The sequence below is a fragment of the Teleopsis dalmanni genome, chromosome 1 (assembly GCF_002237135.1).
Source record: "Teleopsis dalmanni isolate 2A chromosome 1, ASM223713v2, whole genome shotgun sequence".
NCBI classification, from domain to species: domain Eukaryota; kingdom Metazoa; phylum Arthropoda; class Insecta; order Diptera; family Diopsidae; genus Teleopsis; species Teleopsis dalmanni.
Genome location: NC_051846.1, coordinates 139801872 through 139822282, shown reverse-complemented (window position 1 = coordinate 139822282; position 20411 = coordinate 139801872). Strand labels below are relative to the sequence as shown.

At 28.6% G+C, this 20411-nt stretch overlaps 4 protein-coding genes across 5 annotated transcripts in view; 2 read left to right on the top strand and 2 right to left on the bottom strand.

Annotated features, from left to right (window-relative positions):
• Positions 1–207, top strand: part of LOC119666335 (ADP,ATP carrier protein-like) — an 809-nt gene extending 602 nt beyond the window's left edge. Inside the window, exon 3 of the mRNA XM_038075618.1 lies at positions 97–207. Coding sequence (XP_037931546.1) covers positions 97–207 — 111 coding nt within the window. The remainder of the gene's footprint in view (positions 1–96) is intronic.
• A 3256-nt stretch (positions 208–3463) lies between these two features.
• LOC119669019 (ADP,ATP carrier protein) lies at positions 3464–16939 on the bottom strand. 2 transcript variants are annotated; one of them, XM_038078744.1, is made up of 4 exons: positions 16809–16939; positions 4430–4730; positions 4231–4358; positions 3464–4161 (listed from the first exon to the last, which is right to left on the bottom strand). In XM_038078744.1, the coding sequence occupies exons 2-4, from the start codon at positions 4724–4726 to the stop codon at positions 3687–3689; spliced, it is 900 nt and encodes a 299-aa protein (XP_037934672.1). In that variant the 5' UTR covers positions 4727–4730; positions 16809–16939; the 3' UTR covers positions 3464–3686. The 2 variants fall into 2 exon arrangements, with proteins under 2 accessions (XP_037934672.1, XP_037934674.1); XM_038078746.1 differs by lacking the exon at positions 16809–16939 and adding an exon at positions 8603–8707.
• A 1404-nt stretch (positions 16940–18343) lies between these two features.
• LOC119669018 (translation machinery-associated protein 7 homolog) lies at positions 18344–18778 on the top strand. Its single transcript, XM_038078743.1, has 2 exons — positions 18344–18437; positions 18500–18778. Exon 2 carries the CDS (start codon positions 18514–18516, stop codon positions 18706–18708), a length of 195 nt encoding a protein of 64 aa, XP_037934671.1. The 5' UTR covers positions 18344–18437; positions 18500–18513; the 3' UTR covers positions 18709–18778.
• An 8-nt stretch (positions 18779–18786) lies between these two features.
• Positions 18787–20411, bottom strand: LOC119669017 (ribokinase-like). Its single transcript, XM_038078742.1, has 7 exons — positions 20314–20411; positions 20107–20242; positions 19923–20055; positions 19782–19871; positions 19483–19611; positions 19231–19427; positions 18787–19170 (listed from the first exon to the last, which is right to left on the bottom strand). Exons 2-7 carry the CDS (start codon positions 20148–20150, stop codon positions 18813–18815), a joined length of 951 nt encoding a protein of 316 aa, XP_037934670.1. The 5' UTR covers positions 20151–20242; positions 20314–20411; the 3' UTR covers positions 18787–18812.

Genomic DNA, 20411 nt, shown 5'->3' with positions numbered 1-20411 from the left:
TTCGAGTTATAAATATAGCCTTGGTTTTGTCATTATTAATTTTAATCTTCCATTTTTGGAAGTATTTCACCATAAGGTCTATATTTCCCTGTAAAGTGTTGCTTACATTTATGGCATCTCGATCCGAGTAGATCAAGCACGTGTCGTCTGCGTAAAGCGCCATTGACGTGGGACTTAAAGTGGGGATGTCTGCCGTGTATACGTTAAACAATGTATTCATTTACAAAATTCAACTTAATTTATGGAAAAAAATGTGTACTACATTACACATTTCTACATTTTATTATACAATTATAATAAAAATTGTTTTGCTATGACATACATTAATGGTCGCAGCTTGTAAGCCGGATAGATAGAAGCACTTAAACAACTTTGTATATGAAAATTACCTTTTATATTTTAACAATTTGTTTATATTACACAGGTCAACAAAAAAAAATTTTTTTTTTATCCTAGATATGTTATTGAGTGATCCTAGAGGTATTTTGCGTGCTGATTCCAAATCTGGACTTAGATTTTTTCTATCACGTCTAGTTTTCTTTAGACAACCAGATTAATGGGTGATTCAAGGGGTTTCAGCAAATAAATCGTGAATTTAAAAAATGGTACTTACTTATGTTTTTCTCGCATATTGAGCATCTGGTAAGTCCCTTTTTAGTGTCCAGCAGTAATCTGCTAACATGTTAGTGAAATTTCCTTTGTGGCGTTTTTCCATGTGTAAAATATCCTGGTGAAAACGCTCACCATGTTCATCACTAACGGCGCCAAGATTTGGTGGAAAAAAGTCCAGGTGAGAGTGTACGAAGTGAAGTTTTAAAGACATATTGCAGCCCATTTTTTGGTATGAATCAATTAGATTAGCCACCAGATCGCGATAATTTTCAGCTAACATATTTCCTAAAAAATGCTCAACTACATTTTTGAATGAGTTCCACGCGTTAATTTCTGTTGAACTCAATTGCTGTTGAAATTCCGAGTCCTTCAGCAGTTCTCTAATCTGTGGCCCAATAAAAATACCTTCCTTAATCTTTGCCTCACTTATTTTAGGAAATTTTTGCTTCAAATAAGTAAAACCACCACCATTTTTATCCATGGCCTTAACAAAATTGTTAAAAAGTCCTAATTTAATGTGCAGAGGTGGTAAAAGAATATTTTTAGGAACGACCAAAGGCTGGAAGACGATATTTTTGATTCCAGGAACGAGTGCCTTACCATGTGGCCAATCTTTTTTCAACTAATGCAATTTTCTGTCTCTGCTATCCCACTCGCAGATGAAGCAACAATATTTCGTGTAACCAAGTTGTAAGCCTAGTAAAATTGCAATAACTTTTAGGTCACCACAAATTTTCCACTTATATCTTTCGTATTGAATTTTTTTCAGAAAAACTGCATATTCTCGTAAGTTTCTTTCATATCAGTTCCATGGGCTAACGGTATTGAGGGAATTTCATTTCCATTATGTAAGAGAACAACCTTTAAACTGACCTTAGAAGAATCAATGAACAAACGCCAATCATCATCGTTGTATTCAAAATTAAGAGTATCCATAACAGATAGAACATCATTGCAAAAAATAAGGTTGTTTTCTTGAGAAAAGAATAATTTAAATTCGTCATGGCGAGATCGATACATAGAAATTTTAGTTTTTGGATCCAACAATTTCCAACCCTTTAATCGTGATCCTAAGATTTCACTCTTCTTTTTGCACAACTTTAAATCGCGCACTAGATCGTTTAAATCGTCTTGCGTTATAAGATGAGGTCCATCAGATTTATTAATTCGTAATATTATTATTTATACATATTTATTAACCACGTTATTTATATACATATATTTACATCCCGAAAATAATGTATACTATATATATCATATATAAAGAAAATACCCAACGCTTAACCCAATCTTTCATACACTTTTCAAAGGCCCGTGAAGGTATGGCTTTTAGTTCCTTCGGCGAATTTTCTTTACCGATTCAATCGACTCAAAACGCTTACCACGAAGGGGCAATTTGAGTTTCGGGAACAGAAAAAACTCGCACGGATCCAGATCTGGTGAATATGGTGCCTGAGCGATGACAGTGGTGCCGTGTTTGGTCAAAAAATCGCGTACAACAAGAATTTTCCATAGTAAAAATCGCTAAATGCACTTGAGGTAGTCTCACATTAACAGCTGCTGTAAACAAACTAATTGTCAGATGGCGCTGAAATTTGTGTCATATGTCAAGAAAGGGTGTACCAACATAACAAAATTTTTGAAAAAGGTCTATTACTTAAAAAGTAGTTAACAAACAACAAAATCCGGATACTTTTTGAGCAGTAGGTAAATTACGACTTTATAGCAAAAATATACATTCAACTGTTTTGAAGAATCTAGACGTGATAGAAAGAATCTAAATACAGATTCGGAATCAGCACGAAAAACACGTCTAGGATCTCTTAACAACGTCTCTAGGATAAAATCTTTGTTGACCAGTGTTATCATTTTAACACCACCCTATAAAAACTGATGAGCAAACAAAAATAAGACAAATGATGTTCCATTCCAATATCTGTTAGTAAATCATTTGCTTAAAGAAATCTCAATCGGGAATCTGTTATCAATTGTTGCACAAGACTGCTTGCTCGTGAACCAGCCCATACCTTCTGCATCAGTTATTAATATTTACTATAATCCATTCGATAAACCTGATTTACATTATAAAATATTACTAAGAACGCATTTTTAGGGCAGGTCGTTGTTCCATATTCCCTCATTGGCTGGACATTTGTATGTGTGCATTGCTTTACCAACAAGACGACCATTTTTTTCCATATTTGTCTTCGATGCTTACGTTACATGCCGTAGAGATCTTTAGACTTGTTAATAACATTTTGTAACAGTTCAATAAGAGCACCAATCAAATGTTGCTTTAGTCTTAATTTGGCTTGTGTAATCATTCAAATTTGGAACTAACTTTCAATTGAAGGTGGGTAAACATATGAAATACAGTACGCTCTCCTTAACTTGGAGAGTGCGTTAATGTCATGCACTGCACTTCATCTAATTGTAAACTATATAATTGGGACTAACCCAGAAATGTGTTACCAGAATAATCCGAGCATAAAACTTTAATATCTTTTTATTATAGATTTTAGTTTATATGAATGTACATATAGGAGAAATATTCCTTATTTAGCCATTAATATACAGGAATTTGTTGAAACCTTGTTTTCACTATTTCTTTACTCAATTCGTTAATAACTGCAAATTTTTGTTTGTTTGATCTAGCTTTGTATTAAACTTCAACAGGAACTGCGAATAATGCATTGATATATCGAAAATATGTAACCATAGTTATATCACAATGAATTGGAAACCTTATAAAACATTTCCAAATGGTCAATTTTATATAGCATATATTTTCTATTAAGAAAATTGTTTCTTTCGTTATTAGGCTCATCCTCAAATTAAAATGAAAAAATTATTTACTATTTTTATTAAGTTTTGTATTATTTTAACTGTTGTTATCTTTAGGGGTCAACATGATCTATTTGTTGGTTGTTTATATGTCCTGTCTGTTATGATGTTACACAAATTATTTAAACGTGGCTCTTACAATTTAAATTACAATTTTTTATCTTAATTTAATTTATTAATGGTATTTGTTTAAATTAAATATTTGTTTAGCAGTATTGTAGTGATTTGATTTACATTAATTTCTTGATTTCATCATAGAGTACAAGCACGAAAGCACCACCAGTACCTCTGAGCACGTTGGAGAATGCACCCTTGAAGAAGGCACCACCACCTTCTTGTTTTGCAATTGTGGCCCAGCAGTGTAATGTGTTCTTGTAGACGATTTCGGTAGCTTTACGGCCAGACTGCATCATCATGCGACGACGTACAGTATCGAATGGATAGGATACAATACCAGCAACAGTTGTAACAACTTGAGCAATAGCCCAGCTGATGTAGATTGGTGTGTTCTTTGGATCTGGTAACATACCACGAGCAGTATCGTAGAATCCGAAGTAGGCAGCACGGTAGATAATGATACCCTGTACAGATACACCAAAGCCGCGGTACAAACCAACAATACCGTCACTCTTGAAAATCTTAGCCAAGCAATTACCAAGACCGGTAAATTCGCGGGCACCTCCCTTACCAGTATCAGCGGCTAAACTATAGTATAAATATACATTTTATAACTGACTTATAGCTGATTTTTTTCATGTTAATGCACAAACTTACCGAGTACGGGCGAAGTCCAATGGATATACAAAGCAGAGTGAAGTTGCACCAGCAGCACCACCAGAGGCCAAGTTACCCATAAAGTAACGCCAGAATTGAGTGTTTTTATCAACACCACCCAAGAAAACCTAATACACATTAAATATAATCACATTAATCAACAAAAATCGCAATAAAACTATAACTATATTAAACTTACTTGCTTGTATTTATCCTTGAAAGCGAAGTTCAAAGCCTGGGTTGGGAAATATCTGATAACGTTGGCTAAATTACCACGCCAGTATGATGCAAAACCTTGTTCTTTTGGAATGCGGACAAAGCAATCAACCATACCCTTATATTGCTTATCGGGGCTGATTTGTTTTGAGATGTGTTGAACTTGCAAAAGCAATTTCACACGCTCAATTGGGGCAACGGCAGTCTTTGAGACAGCTGCGGAAATACCACCAGCAGCGAAATCTTTAACAAAACCAGCGGCATCGAAATCTTTACCCATTTTTCTAAAATAAACACCAAAAATATGCGTTAGAATTTGTAAAATAGTTTTGGACTCAATTTTATACTTAAATTATACAAATTGTATATAATAAATAATTTTAATATTTTTGCAACTACTTTAGTAATATTTAAAGATGTGGTTTTTGAGATTAGTCATTGCAGTGCTAGCTGGCGTATAACATGTTTTCAGTTTTTGATCAGTTTAATACTGAACCGTTTAAAAAAAAAAAAATAATTATTTATTAAAATAAACCGCATAAAAACAAAAATGACTAATATTTTTCAATAAAATAATATATATAAAATTTATATATAAATATATATATAAAATAAAATTTTTAAATTATTTTTTTTTATTTTATTTTTTATTTTATTTCTTTTTTAAATTTTTTAATTAAATTTTAAATTATTCAAATTTATGTAATTTTTTTTATTTTTAATTTTCAAAAAATCGTAACAGCATAATATATAGTGTTTCCAAAAAGCCCACTGATTATGGGTTTTGGCACTATTGAAACCGCGGTACGGTCAGCCAAAAGTCAAAATATGTATTTAAAAATAAGAGTATTGCTGTTGTAATTTAATACTATACCAAAGAACTTTCTATTAAGAACACGGTAAATTATAAAAATTTATTATTTCAATTGGAAAGACTGACTTATAAATATATTGACGTGGGGCTATCACAGAAAAGTGAAGACCACACAGTTAAGAAGTAAAAAAATAATGGTAATATATATCTGATATCTGAAACAAAACCATAGTTTATGCTAACAGTCAGAATCTAAGATAATCGGCAATATAAAATTTATTTGAACTTAAAGGGTTAAACGGTCAATAAGAATTGAATTAATTTATATATATTATATTTATTAAGTACATACAAATTTATATGGAAAATACAAGTAATTTAATGTTAATAACTTGTTTCTAAAATAATTAATTATATATTTAAAATGCAGGTTCATACTGTAAACTCAGCCGCTTCATACAAGTAAACTCAGGCGCTTTTGACAATTAGAATTAAAATTTCTTTTTCATGGATAAGATTTATTTGCTTTAATTTTGCTTCTCTTAGCAACAAGAGTTTATAAATATTTTTTTTAGTTTTTATTTGTTTCCATTTAAATACCTAAAAATTATAAAAAGAAGCACAAAAACGAGAATGCATAAACAAAATGAAATAAAAATCTCTAAGAGAGGATTTTATAGCTTGCTAACGTGTCGGCGGCTTAATAAACATGTCTAGACCTTCATATAAACAACAGAAATACGAGCACGAGAACTGTCTATGTATTTTACGTACTTAGCAACAAAAGTTGCAAATTTAAAATTTAGAATTAATTTTATGCTATAATTACATTATATATACATGTGGATATATATATAACTATATATAACTGTAAAAGTGGCGAAGTGTTATAATTAGTTTCATTGATTGATGAAAAATGTTATTATTTTCCTTTAATTTCAATTGGAGAAATCGAAGTTCAAATAAGATTAAAGTTTCTGCTTATGCGATATCTAGTTTTTCAAAAACGTTCAAAAAAATTCCGTATAATAATCAAAAGCTATTAATATAACTTTAAAGTCATAGACGATATGTTGTAACATCCCAGTCTGACAAAAAAAAAAAAGTTAAAGACAAATTGTATATACGAAAGAACTACGATATAACATACGCCCTTATGAAAGAGTCGAAAATGCTGCCAATTTTTATATAGGGAAGAACTACAATATAAAAGCCAGCCTGATTGAAAAAGCCGAAAAACATCGAAAATGTTGTTAAATCTTATATAGGAATCTTTCCTAGAAATAAAAATTATATTTATTAATATGCAGTTTCATTTATGTTTACTTGAAGCGATTTCAGAGTACTTTAATCATTATCCTATTAAAAATATAAGAATATATAAAACATTTCTTATATTTCTTATGTAAAAACATAAGAATAGTTAAATATCTACGATTTTGCTTATATCGAAACTAAATTATTTTAAATTGACAAAATTAATGCTTATGGAATATATATCGACTTTCCATATTTATATAAGTTACATAAATTGGTCCTGAAACAAAAAGTTTGCAGATACATATTTAACTTATTAACATTGTCTATTTAAACACTAAACTCATAACACTCATTTAATAAGATAATTGATAAAACATGTATCTATTTTAGTAAGTTATATTTCCCGCTCATCCTTAATCTACTCTTGTTCCCAAACAATCTCCTACCTTTAGTCTCTTGCTAACATTTGCTTTATCCAATCATATTCTAATTCATATATTCGTGTTTATAATTTCTTTCATATTATCTACTATATAAGTCTCAATGGGCTATGCTATTGGTTCTAATAACAAAATTACCGTTATTATACTTTAACTAATTGAAGACAAAAAAAAAAAATTTATGGGAATGGGCTAAAGAAGCGTTCATTTAATTTCTCAAAATTAATGTTAATAGTCACAGGTTATAGTAATAGTTCGTAACAATATGGCACTCGAGGAGAACAGAGGAGTAATTATAAATTAATTAATTTATAATTAAATTAAAAAAAAAATAAAAACTGAAAGTGGTAATATTTATATCGAATGTCATGTAATGCATTGCTCTCGACTTTATATATTATTTTGTTGAAGTCATAGTTGCATAATTATTTTTTTTTTCTTTTTGCTTGCTTAGATATGTTATACAATGATTTCAAAAAAAAAAACAAATTTCATTGCCAAAAAAAAAAGAAGAAATGAAATGAATTTATTTCAAATATTAACAAAAATGAGAATATTTTTTCAAGAACATGTGTTTTATATTTAGAATTTATAGAATTTATTCATAAAACAATCTTTTTGTGTTGAAGAGCAAAGAGCAGAGCATAGTAGAGCAGTAATTGATTTAGGAAGAGAGCAGCAGCAAGCAAGATTATTTTGTTTTAATATATAAATGTGCTAAAAATTTTTAACAAAATTCGTTAAATTCAATTAGCGCCATTCAGAATGAATGGATTGAATGGTTTGAAATGTGTTTACGTAACCGAGAAATTGAAGCAGCTGACATAAGTCAAGACGAGACAAAAAAAAAAAAACGAACAGAAGAAAGAGCACATGACTGAATTTTATCAGTAAGAAAGTAGCTTAACCTTGGTAACGAAAAAAAAAAAATTAGAATAGATAAGGTGAAATCAAATTTTATTTTATTTTTTGTTAATCTTTCATATATAAAATATTTAGCTATTCTTCTTATGTGTTTTAGACTTTGTAGTTATCTAATAAACGATTGGCGTTAAGACAATTACGTTTGTGACGTAACACACTACCGCAGTTCCGTTCGACGTAGTCTGAGTTAAACTTCAAACACGTGTGGTGAGTGGGGTGGGAATATTTTGGTAATAAAATCAAATAATTGTTATAATTGTATAACAGTTATGGTAAAAAATTATAGTTTATTTTTCTATTAATCGAAAAACAATGCAAAGCAAAATGAATTATTTGTAGGGGCGTCAAACCCCTCGCACTACATCAACGCAGGCAGGCACACGAATTGCATAACTGCTTTTTTTCATGATTTCCATCCATTATTTACAAATTTTCAATAATATTTTTGCTATTTACTAAATACTTTTACATTATATTATATTTACATAACACAACAATTGCAAATTTAAATTTTTTATAATTTTTTGAATTAAGTAATTTCATTAATTAATTTGATTTAATAATAAAATTCACTTTTTTGAATTTAGCAGCACAATTTGCACTTTTGAATTTTGAATTTAATTTGATTTAATTAAGGCAATTGCAATTTATATGACACTCTATTTCCATATCTTCTTATCTCTATTATAATTATCAATAAATTTGTTTCGTAACATACTATGTGTTTAATTTATTTTATCACAGAACAAAAGTCCAAAACAATATCGTCTTCTTCTATTGAGACAAAGGTCTGCACCGGACGGCTACCAAATCGCTTATGGAAAAATTTCGAACTAATGAATAACAGCAAACTGCCACACGTTTGAAAATATTAGCGAAAAGCTTATGATTTGTGCCAAAAGGGTGGGGAAAATTGCACTTGACATTCATTAAAGAGTAAATGAAAAGCTCAAAGAGAGCCGAATTAGAAAATAACGCTCACTACAGCAAGGAAATTACCTTTCGTTCTATGACTTCTCTTCTCCTTCGCAATTTTCTAACTAGAAATTGAAAAGCTTAACATTGAACAGACAAAAAAAAAAAAACCAAATACAAAAGAGAACGAGAACGAAACTAGTTAAAAAGCTTCAACGTATGAAAATGATTACGAACACATTACATAATAGAACAGATTTACGTCAAAAGAAAATAAAAAAAAAATCCGGAAAAACAATTCATAATATGAAGATAATGAGCACCTTAATCAATTTTGCCAAGTGGAGAACACGCAGTAAGACGGAAAGGGACCGCAAAGCATAAGTAAATATATTAAGTACGGCAAAAGACAAGTTAAAATCCATTAACGAATGACTTAGGCATTATTCTTAAATGTTTTCTATTTTAACATTTCGAAAAAAAAAATAATATTTATATATTAATTTTAACTTATTTATGCTAAAAAGTTTTATAGGACATGTGACTTAGAAGAAAACTTTTATGACGCAGAAGATTCATTTGAAAATCATATAAATATTTAAATATACAAAAGCACATCGACTTTTCGTTTGAAAAAATTACCCATAATTTTTTAAGAGAATTGAGGTTTATTTAAGAGTAATAATTATTATTTTCATATATATAATAAATTTTATTAGTTTTTATTTAAATATAATTAAAATATTTTTAGTATATAATAAATAAATGAAAGTTTGTACCCAAACGGTGGCATCTTCAACACGCCATTGACCACAGATGACTCAAGCTGTAATCTATAGTAGCTGCTAACTTAATCTTTTATCCCCACCAATCAAACATTAAGAAAGCATCTCTATTAATAAACTACTGTAGCATTTTCCAGTCAAAAATAACAGTAAATGTTTACATTGAACATAGAGGGCCTTTGCATATCAATCGTCAGGCAGCCCTTAAAACAAAAACGGGTATAGCGGTTCCTCAATAGTTTTTCTGTTGAGAAAATTGCAGGAAATGATAGGCTTAAAGTGGACAAAATTCCAAAAACTTTTACTAAAGCAACTATATATAAATTTTCCTACTTAATAGATAGATAATACTAGATAGCACTAAATACGAGCAAAACAAGTAGTAAAGACAAACACAACAATAATATTCACAAAAATAGTACCTATTGCGACTAAATGTGCTGTCTAGCAGCACAAAAACAACAAGCAATATAAAAAAAGGTATCACAAAGATCCTTTATTTGAGCTCAAGTAGGCTTTGGAACCACTTTAAGCATATCACGTTGTGCTTAAAAATTTCTAAAGAAAACCTCATTTATTGTGGGTTTCTTTTTTCTAAACTAAACAGATGCCCACAACTAAAAACAAGCCGATTGATATTAAAATGTCAATAAATACATATTACGACATATCATTCAGTACGTTTAGTAAAAATTAGAATACATAATACATTAGAGAACATATACTACGACATAGAACTTATGTTAACCAAGAAAATACAAAACAGCTGGACACTGGAAAGATGACAAAAACTATTTTTTTATTGATCCATAGAAATTTTATAATTAATAACAGGATTTACTCATTTTAACTTAACAACCATTAAATATTATGCTTGGTTTTCAAGCTCTCTTAAAAACTCTGAAACCCTGAGTTTCATATCATCGCTTTATCAGAGAAACAACAAAACATACCTAGATATAGCATAGTATTCCAAAGGCGAACGAAAATTCAATGCAGCGATCTATTGGCGAATAGTATTGTTCGAAATAAAGTATTGTTCCTTTATTTGTTTATAGATGAACGGGTTCAAAACTACAATGATGTACACAGGGGAAATGTGATTATGTATTAATAGATTTGCTCCATATTAGAAAACTTTAATTTTTATTTAAAGAGAATCATATCTCTTTAAAAAATTAAAGAGGTGACCAATTTCTTGGACATTTAAGTTTTTCTCTAAATTTATGAGCTTGCAAATATTTCCTTTCCAAAAACGTGAAACGGATTCTACTGATAAATAAGATTTTGCTAAGCAATCTCTGAAACAAAGAAAAGAAAAATACAAAATCATATTATAAATAAGGAGTTTAGTTCAAAAACTAAAACTTTTAATTCCACTGATCTTTAAAAATATTATACCGAAAATTAATATAAATGAATATAATTTTATTATTAAATACTAAGTATATTTTAACTGATTTATATATGATTAGGTAAAGCTCTTATTATATCATTGCTTCAATATCTGAAGAACCTTTCTCTGTCTCTTTTGATTATTACCATTATTTCTGAATGCACATACATTATTTTATTGTATCCAATATTTTTACTTTACTAATCTTAAATTAAAATATATTTTGAAATTTGTGTTGTTTTATTTAAACTTGATCAATTTATGCAAATGAATATAATAACTCCATTCAAGATTATCAAATCAGGTAAACCCAAACCAACTAACATGAAAATAAGTGAAAGAGTGTTGTTATTAACGGCTTAGCATTGCTGCTATCAGGATCTTGAAGTTTGTAAAAAGTCTATTGAGTCAACAGACTTTCAAAGGAACATGAAAACTACTCCATCTACATGAACTACAATATATATGTATATATACAATATATGTGTGAATTAAAGGAAAACATAAGCTCATATCAAAAGTGGCTTCATAAAAATATTTGGATTGAGCTTCTCATCTATTTTTTAAGGTTTTGTGGACTTTAAATAATTGTTATTATTGGATGTCATTATATTACAAGTGATTATACAATACAAAAATTATGTAGTGATAATTTGACCCTACTCTTATAAAACCTAGCCTTGATATATTGCATAAATCAATCTGTGTATGAAGTACTTGTATATTGTATTAAAATTCGAATAAAATATGTTATCAGAAGCAATTCTGGAATATTTTATTTTAATATTTAGTTGAAGAATGCATTTGATTTCGTAATCAAATAAAATTTTACATTCTCAATAGAAAAAAATATAAATTGTTTTATTTCGCTTCTATTATTTTTTCTATATATAAAGAATTATTTTTAATGATGAAGGCTATTGCGTACGCTTATCAAGGTTTTTCATTACAAAATAAAACTTTATAATTAAAAAAAAAAAGTAAACAGAAACTCGGATGAATTGAATCAAAAAAAAAAAAAACTTAAAATCCCAAAGTTGCATAGTTCACATAGAGTGACAAATTGTGGACAGAACCCATTTGATGATCTTGATATTTTCTTCGATTTTTTATTCCTGTTCAATGATAATGACTGTTTGGCTACTTGCCATTTTTTTTAAAAAAATTGTTCAATTAATACTTTTAGTATGAGTGAAACCGTGTTAAGGACAGGTAATTGACAAGGTAAATAACAGAAACCTATTAATAAGTAATTAAACAACTACCTATTAAACAACAAGTGAAATTATATAAATAAGTAGTTATCAAGATAACACTTATTGAATATATATAAGATATATGGAATGTATTTAAGATATATGGAATATATTTAGGATATATGGAATATATTTAAGATATATGGAATATATTTAAGATATATGGAATATATTTAAGATATATGGAATATATTTAAGATATATGGAATATATTTAAGATATATAGCATAAAGTTACGATTTTTAATAACCTTGCAACCCATCGAAAAACTTTGAGACTAGCTACTTTTTCTGTTGAATTTTCAGAATTTACAATTTAATTATGCATTCTATACATTGTTCAGGGTTTTATCTGAATTATATATGAAATATAATTTTGATCCGTTTTGTTAATTTCAATAGACTCCATATTTCGCAGTCTTTTCTTCTTTAAATTTGCAGTTTATTGCTACTATCTGTTTACTAGTCACCTTTGCACATTAGAATTATAGATGGAGATCTGTATAGCAGGAAACATATATGGAACTACAATACAAATTACATATATTAGAATGGGTATGGGTGTAGTTCAAAGAGAAAACGAGTCTAGGTAAAGGTAAAAGAACCTAGCCATCTCAATGAGACGAGCCTTAGTACAATAGCGCGAATCTATATGGATATGGATTAAGCCATAGATTAATAGGATTTAAATAAGTTAATGCGTTTGTAAAATGGACACATCAAAAAGTTTTATTCGAATTAAGTAAAAAATTAGAAATTGGCTTTGAAACTGTTCCCATTGCAAATAGCAAGTTTTGAATCCTATCATGTGTGAAGTTTCATTTTTTAATTGCATTTTATTTTAATTTTTTAATTGTTGAAATTATCGAAAGAAAATCTATAATATATATTAATACAATTAAATTACAATAAATGTAGAGACAAAATAAAAAGAAACAACTTACATATTGTTATAGAGAAGAACAAATTACCGATTCATACCAAAACAAATATGACAAATTTCTATTGCATTATTGATAAATAAAACAATAAATATTCGAGTCTAGTTAAGACGAGGATGTGAATTTGGTAGATTTATGAGAAATAATATAAGCAATATTCAACAGCTTGACTTGATTGGCATTTAAATATATATATATTGATTATATATAGTCAATTTACAAACTAGTGCAAAAAGCAGATAGAGATCGGTTCAGATTTGTACACAATTTTGAATATCTCATGTGAATAGTGCTTAATTGCATTGACGATTTACATTCATTTTTTATTTTTATTTTCATAGTTTTCTATTTTTTATATTTGTTTTTTTTTTGTTATTATTAACATTATTTTTAACATTAATATTATATTATTTTCATTATTATATTTTTATTATAAATATTATTTTCATTATTAATATTATTTTCATTATTAATATTATTTCCATTATTAATATTATTATGTATTTTTATTATTTTTGTTCATATTTTCTTTATTTTTGTTCTTAATATTATTTTTATTATTAATCTTATTTTCTTTATTATTTTTTTTTTGGACTTTTATTTTTTTTTATTTATGTTTTTACAACTTTTTTGTATTTTTTTTATTTCTTTTTTTCTATTATTTTTACTATTGCTATCATTAAATTATGTTAATATAAAATTCATTCATTTTCATTATTAATATTATTTTCATTATTAATATTATTTCCATTATTAATATTATTATGTACTTTTATTATTTTTGTTCGTATTTTCTTTATTTTTGTTCTTAATATTATTTTTATTATTAATCTTATTTTTATTATTAATCTTATTTTCATTATTATTATTTTATTTTTTTTGGACTTTTATTTTTTTATGTTTTTACAACCTTTTTGTATTTTTTTTATTTCTTTTTTTCTATTATTTTGACTATTATTATTGCTATTTTTACTATCGCTATCATTAAATTATGTTAATATAAAATTCATCAACTTCAACTTCCATGTCTGAAGAAAAGGAAAAAAAAAAAAAAAAAATAACTGAAACCAAATATAGAGAGAGAACTAATAGATTATTTATCTATTAATTAGTATCGTAAAGAAACGATACACAATTTTTTTATATTTGATTACAAGTACTTTTAATAAAGAATATTATATATAATTATATTGTTTCAATAAAAGTATACTTGTAATCTCGACAATCTGATTATTCTTTATATTTACCATCGATAAAATAGTACCAATGACTAAGTTCTTATTAGTCTTTTAAGACATAATTGCTTTATGAACCAAACAGTAGAGGTAGAATATGACTTGATTAATAAGTTAGTTATTATTCTAAACTCAACATATATATTATTACTTTTTACAGTTCACTAAAACTACTAAACTATTGCTACATAAAATACCCTTCATGTTTGTATATCTGAACTGGTCAGCATTATCAAAACTTCGATAAAATCGCAAATCTGTAAATTATAGAGGTTTGCTAGACACAACTTTACCAATTAAAGTGGAAGTGGTGCGTTTGTATTAACTGTTCTTCATATCTTGAACTAAATATTAAGAAAATTCGTATAAAGGTTATTAACTAATTCATAAGATATATAAATATTTTGCTAATGACGTTATTCCATTACTTAACAGATATAGTAAATTTGTTGAACATATTGGACTATTCGTAAGCATGGTTGTCCAATCTGCAGAATTTTACACAAAAACAATTCATTATGTGTGGTCCTGGTTTAATATGACATACACACTGTACAGCATTCGCTTCTACATAAATACAAAAGGACCTTCAACTATCAAAGCTCTTTGACAGAGAGATATTTAGAAAACATCGCGACAGATAAAACCAAACCTGACGAGTTTGTTTTGAACCTTTGAAAAAACGAAACAAAAACATTATTACCTACGAATCACAGAGCTCTTATTTGAAGTGAATCGAAATATCACAGTTGATAAAATGAAGAGATACAAATAAAACTAGATCGAGTACAACACAAGGACTCAAGTATGTTTAAAGAAACACTGGCTATGATTTGGATGACAATCATTAAAAACAAACATGGAAGAGCACTGCATTTCATATGTCATAGACTGCAGAACATCCAACATAGCGGTATTATAAAATACTAGAAAGAATGGAGAAGAAGAATTGGATTTTTGAAGATCGCTTGAGATGGTTACACCAAAAACCATAGTCTGATATGCGACAGCAGTTTTTAATGGCTGAGACTGATAGTGTTCTTCCTAGAATTTCTTTACCTATAGACAGTATGGACTAGAAATTTCAGGCAATCCTTTTTTCAAAGTATTAAAAGTCAAATTATTGACCTTTTGTTTAAATCTAAACAAGTTCACTTTATTGATGACTCCATTTTAAAAAAATTTGAATGCATTATAATAATTTTAGATATGGATTTTCCATGTAAAATACAAGTCAGCAAAAATTCTGCAAGTTCAAAAACAGGTAAAAAAAAACAGCACCAATGTAAATGAGTTACTGAAAGAGAACTAACCCCTGATCTCAACACAATAGAATTTGAAATTACCCCTCAATATTCTGTTAGTCGTTAAAATATCTTAGCATGACACCAATGCAAGTATGCCGATATGTATTTTATTGCTGACAATACATTTTCGGCAAAAATTCGAAATTCATCACATGTCGTTGACTTTAGAAAAGAAAGAAGAAGAAAAAAAAAAGCAAAATCAAAATTAACTAGAAACTGGTTTTTTGTATGTATAACCATACCGAGGTACAGAAATTTTAAATATTTAAATAAAACCGGGTAAAATACATGAAATTCGAAAGGGCATGCATTTAGGCGATATTTCGTATTTCGTCAAGCTTCATGTACCACGTTTGGCACGTTCTGTTAAACTCAAATTTGACCACTTTAAAATCTAAAATAAAGAGTAGCTTTAAGAGTACGAAGCCCACATTAAATTTTAAACAAAAAAAGGCAAAAGTTTAAAAGCTCAAGAGACGACAGAGAAAGCCAAGAACGTACTCAACTTAGTTGTGCAATTTTTTTAAACCATTAACGCTATTATTTAAGATAAAATTATAGCGTTACTTCCACTGAAACTCTCAGCAATTATAAATTTCATTTAGTTCGAGCGAGCAAATGTGTCATTTAAAAAAAAACCATTGCAGATCACAAGCAAAATTGCACATGTGTTCGTAATGTGTAAAAATAAAGAGAATGTTTCATTGACTACATATTCGATTTTAGGTTAGGAAACCGTCACAAGTTCAAAAAAAAAAAAAAAAAAAAAAATACCGAATGTGAAACGTTCTATGATATGAAATGACACATTTTTAAATATATAATTATATAACGCCGCAAAAACTTAAATTTCGAATTATTTTAATTTGATTTCGATTTATCAAGTAATTTTACAATAAATTATTTAACTATTTCGAATTTTTACTTTTTATTTAACGAAACGAATCACATTACATAACCATTTAGCACAAGGTGGTGGAAAAGAAAAATCAATGGCATTGACATCATTTCCAGCACAACTCAATAATCACCACAATATTTTAAATTCAATTTTTATTTAAATAAATGTATATATAAATATGCACAGTACCTTTTTGATTTTAAACTTCTTACAAAAGTTACAGAATAAAAATTTCTTTTGAAGAATCTATTTCCCACTTGACGTTGACAAGCGCGTACTCACTTTACGACCGCGGTTCGTGAAGTGATGACGGAAAAGAACCAAAAATGGTGGAAATTTTTCAAATTTCCCTGCCAGGTAGTTATAGCACACGCAGTGCAGCCAACTTAATGTTTTTTTGGTATTATGTATGTTTTGTATAACTTTTTCGTATTATATTCAAATTTTTTATAAGAATATATTTTATATAACATATATCATCTATTTATATTTATTTTACTTATTATTTGTAAGGTTTAAGAAATTATATATTATACATTGAGGTAATCACTCCTGCAATAGTGACTACGGCCGTGTGCGAGTTCGACTAAATTGAGGTAAAGTAAATTGAAATTTTCTGGGGATTTTTTGCACTGCACTTATGTAAATATTTATTTATTTATTTATTTATGCATCTATTTATTATTTTTGGTTAAAAGTTTTCAAATTTATTTATTTATTTATTAAACATCTTATAAAATTTTCACAATAGTAACACCTACTCGAAATTCTTCTAAATACCAACATTCGCTGCCATTCTGACATAATTTACTATATCCGTCAATTTACCATCAATTCACTCGCACACGGCCTATATTGTGCTATATTGAATTACAATAAAAATCCCAACATATCAGATAACCGGACAGTAGAAAAAATAGTTTAATACAGCATTAACGAATAATAGCAGCAGTGTACTGTTTTGTTTTGTTTTATTTTGTTTTAATTCGCGGCTAAACTAATGTATAAAAGTACGTAATATAAACTTACTAACATGATTCTGTATACCGCAGGACATTTTCCACCCTTTCAATGATATAGGTATTTGTTTTGGAAATGAAAAATAAATCTTTCCAATTATGAGTAAAAATATTTTATTTTTTACGTGATTGTGAAAAAAGAAGTAAATTAAAAAGAATTTAAAAATAAGTGTGTCCTTCGATTCATTTCGACTTAAACTTCTTATGTCTACGTGTGTAGGCCCAAAAGAAAAACACCTTATGACAAGTGATTTCATATTCCAAACATCGCAGAACAAAAAATTCATATTTTCGGACAGTATGAATACGATAATATTTAAAAATTAAACACGTAAACCGTGAGTTATGCCATGTTGCCACATATCTCATTTAAGCAGTTTTACTAAAACTCCATATAAAGAGTTTTGTATAAAAATGGGCGCGTTACAAATGAATCAACTAAAATGTCGAATGCAACCCTTAAAAGTAAATTTCCAACAAGGGAAATTACCTAAATTTACAATATTTTTCGTTTTATATGTAATATGTAAAAAAACAAGCTATTTCACATGCACAAATCAGTTTATTCCAATGAAAATAACAAATTCTTTATTTCATTAACATAAGTAGTTTTAACTGCAATGGAAACATGATATTAGGGAACTATTCGTTATAAAATTCCTATATCACAGGTAAATGTTTCCAGCGTATAATAAAATTTAATCATTGGCAACACTCTTTTTATGTTAATGTCATAAAATTCCCCAGAAGGGTGATTTAGGTTTAGCATGTAGTGTGCCTGTTTGGTTACGTGCGCAAGGTAATGTGAAAAAACTATTAATATAATAAAAATATCTAAAGACATTTATTTTAAAATTAAAGGTTGAATTTTAAAAATGTCTGGTCGGGAAGGAGGAAAGAAAAAGCCACTGAAGGCACCTAAGAAAGACTCAAAGGAATTGGACGAAGACGAAATGGCTTTTAAGCAAAAACAAAAGGAACAACAAAAGGCGATGGAAGCTGCCAAACAGAAAGCATCACAAAAAGGTCCGCTTGTTGGTGGAGGTATTAAGAAGTCAGGAAAGAAGTAAAGCTGTCGCCAAATTAGTTTTTTTTTATTTTTATAAGACCGATGAATAGCATTTGTAATAAATAAATTAAGTACAAATGAATTGTCTTTAAAATATCAATTTAATTAAAGCAAGAACCAATCGAAATTTTCGACATCTAAGTTAATTGACATATCTTGTTGATTAGGAAAGCTTGACTGTGTTCCGGGATATTGAACGGAATAGGAAGCGATTCTACAAGCTGCGCCAATTTGTTGGTGTAGAGCGGATTTTGGATATTTAGCCATAAAGTACGCCAGCGCTCCAATAAATGCATCTCCTGCTCCGGTTGTATCTACGACTTTTTCCACAGTAATGGATGGTACATGGATAAACTCATTTTTCTTATCGCTCTTTACATAAACAGCACCAAGTGAACCGAGAGTAATGACTACGGTGTTAGCGCCCATTTCTTGCAATTTCATTAATGCTTCCTTTGACTGCCTTTAAAATATGTTTAATTTTTAAAATAAATTTTCTCTTAAATGTGAAATGTTGAATTACTCTAAATTTACTATTTCATAAGCACCTGTCATAAGTGCGGCTTCGCTTTCATTCACGCAAAATATCGTCGCAGATTTTAATAATTCAATGGGCGTATTTTGCAGAGCTGGAGCTGCATTTAATATCGATATTCCTTTAAAAGCCTGAAGAGCATGCAGCGTAGACTCGACTGGAACTTCTAGTTGGCAAATTAGTATCTGAAAGTAGTAGTAAAGAATGTACACAATTTATTATCAACAGAAGTCAACATACTTTGCAGCTGGTAAATAACTTTTCAGCCTTAGAAACATCTTCTCCGTTTAATGCATCATTTGCCCCTGGTGTTATAATTATACAATTATCTCCCCCATCGGACACACTTATTTGCGCAACACCAGTCGTCTAAAAAGATGAAAATAATGTGTTAAATAGGCCGCATGTGATTGAAGACTTTGGCTGTTATAAAACCAATATTTAATATAATAATATAATATAAAACTTAATACAATTTCTCAATATTAAATTTGAACAACTAAAATTGAAAAATTAGATAATTGCATTTTTATATTTACTTCATTTTTGCATTGCTGTGTAAATTCTACATCCACTCCTTCCTGGCGTAAATGCTCCAAGTAGTCGTTGCCCCAGCTGTCGTCTCCAAGCTATTGTGTTTTCCACTTTAATAACTGACTGTATTACATATAATAATATACCTTTGCTATCATTGCAGTACTGGCCCCTAGTCTAGCGGCTGCTACACATTGATTTGCACCTTTACCACCATAGCCAGTTGCAAACTTTCTTCCCTTCAACGTTTCACCCAAACGAGGTAGTCGTTCTACATAACTTAATAACTCATATATTATATGAATCCAATTAAATCAAAATAATTTTTACCTAATGAAATCTACAATTGCCGAGCCGAACACTAATACCTCCATCTCGTTAATGTACGCGTACTTACGTGGAATTTTTCTTATCGGCACAATTTTGTATTATTTATTTTGTATATATAACATTTATTCTTAATCCACTGCTATTTCAATGTAAAATATACATACATATGTCAATGTCAAAAGATTGTTTAAGTTTGTTATAACTTACATTTTTTTCTTCAAATATGTGGATTTGCAAAATTATTAAATTTAATTTAGGCGATAAATTTAGTAGCCTATGATAACTTCTTCCTCTACTTGTTAAAC

Coding starts and splice junctions, on each gene's coding strand:
- LOC119669019 (XM_038078744.1), bottom strand. CDS start 4,726: ATGGGTAAAGATTTCGATGCCGCTGGTTTTGTTAAAGATTTCGCTGCT. Junction 4,359..4,429: donor TCAAGGATAAATACAAGCAA/GTAAGTTTAATA, acceptor AATGTGTATTAG/GTTTTCTTGGGTGGTGTTGA. Junction 4,162..4,230: donor TTGGACTTCGCCCGTACTCG/GTAAGTTTGTGC, acceptor TTTATACTATAG/TTTAGCCGCTGATACTGGTA.
- LOC119669018 (XM_038078743.1), top strand. CDS start 18,514: ATGTCTGGTCGGGAAGGAGGAAAGAAAAAGCCACTGAAGGCACCTAAG.
- LOC119669017 (XM_038078742.1), bottom strand. CDS start 20,150: ATGGAGGTATTAGTGTTCGGCTCGGCAATTGTAGATTTCATTAG. Junction 19,428..19,482: donor AGTTATTTACCAGCTGCAAA/GTATGTTGACTT, acceptor TACTACTTTCAG/ATACTAATTTGCCAACTAGA. Junction 19,171..19,230: donor TATGAAATAGTAAATTTAGA/GTAATTCAACAT, acceptor CATATTTTAAAG/GCAGTCAAAGGAAGCATTAA.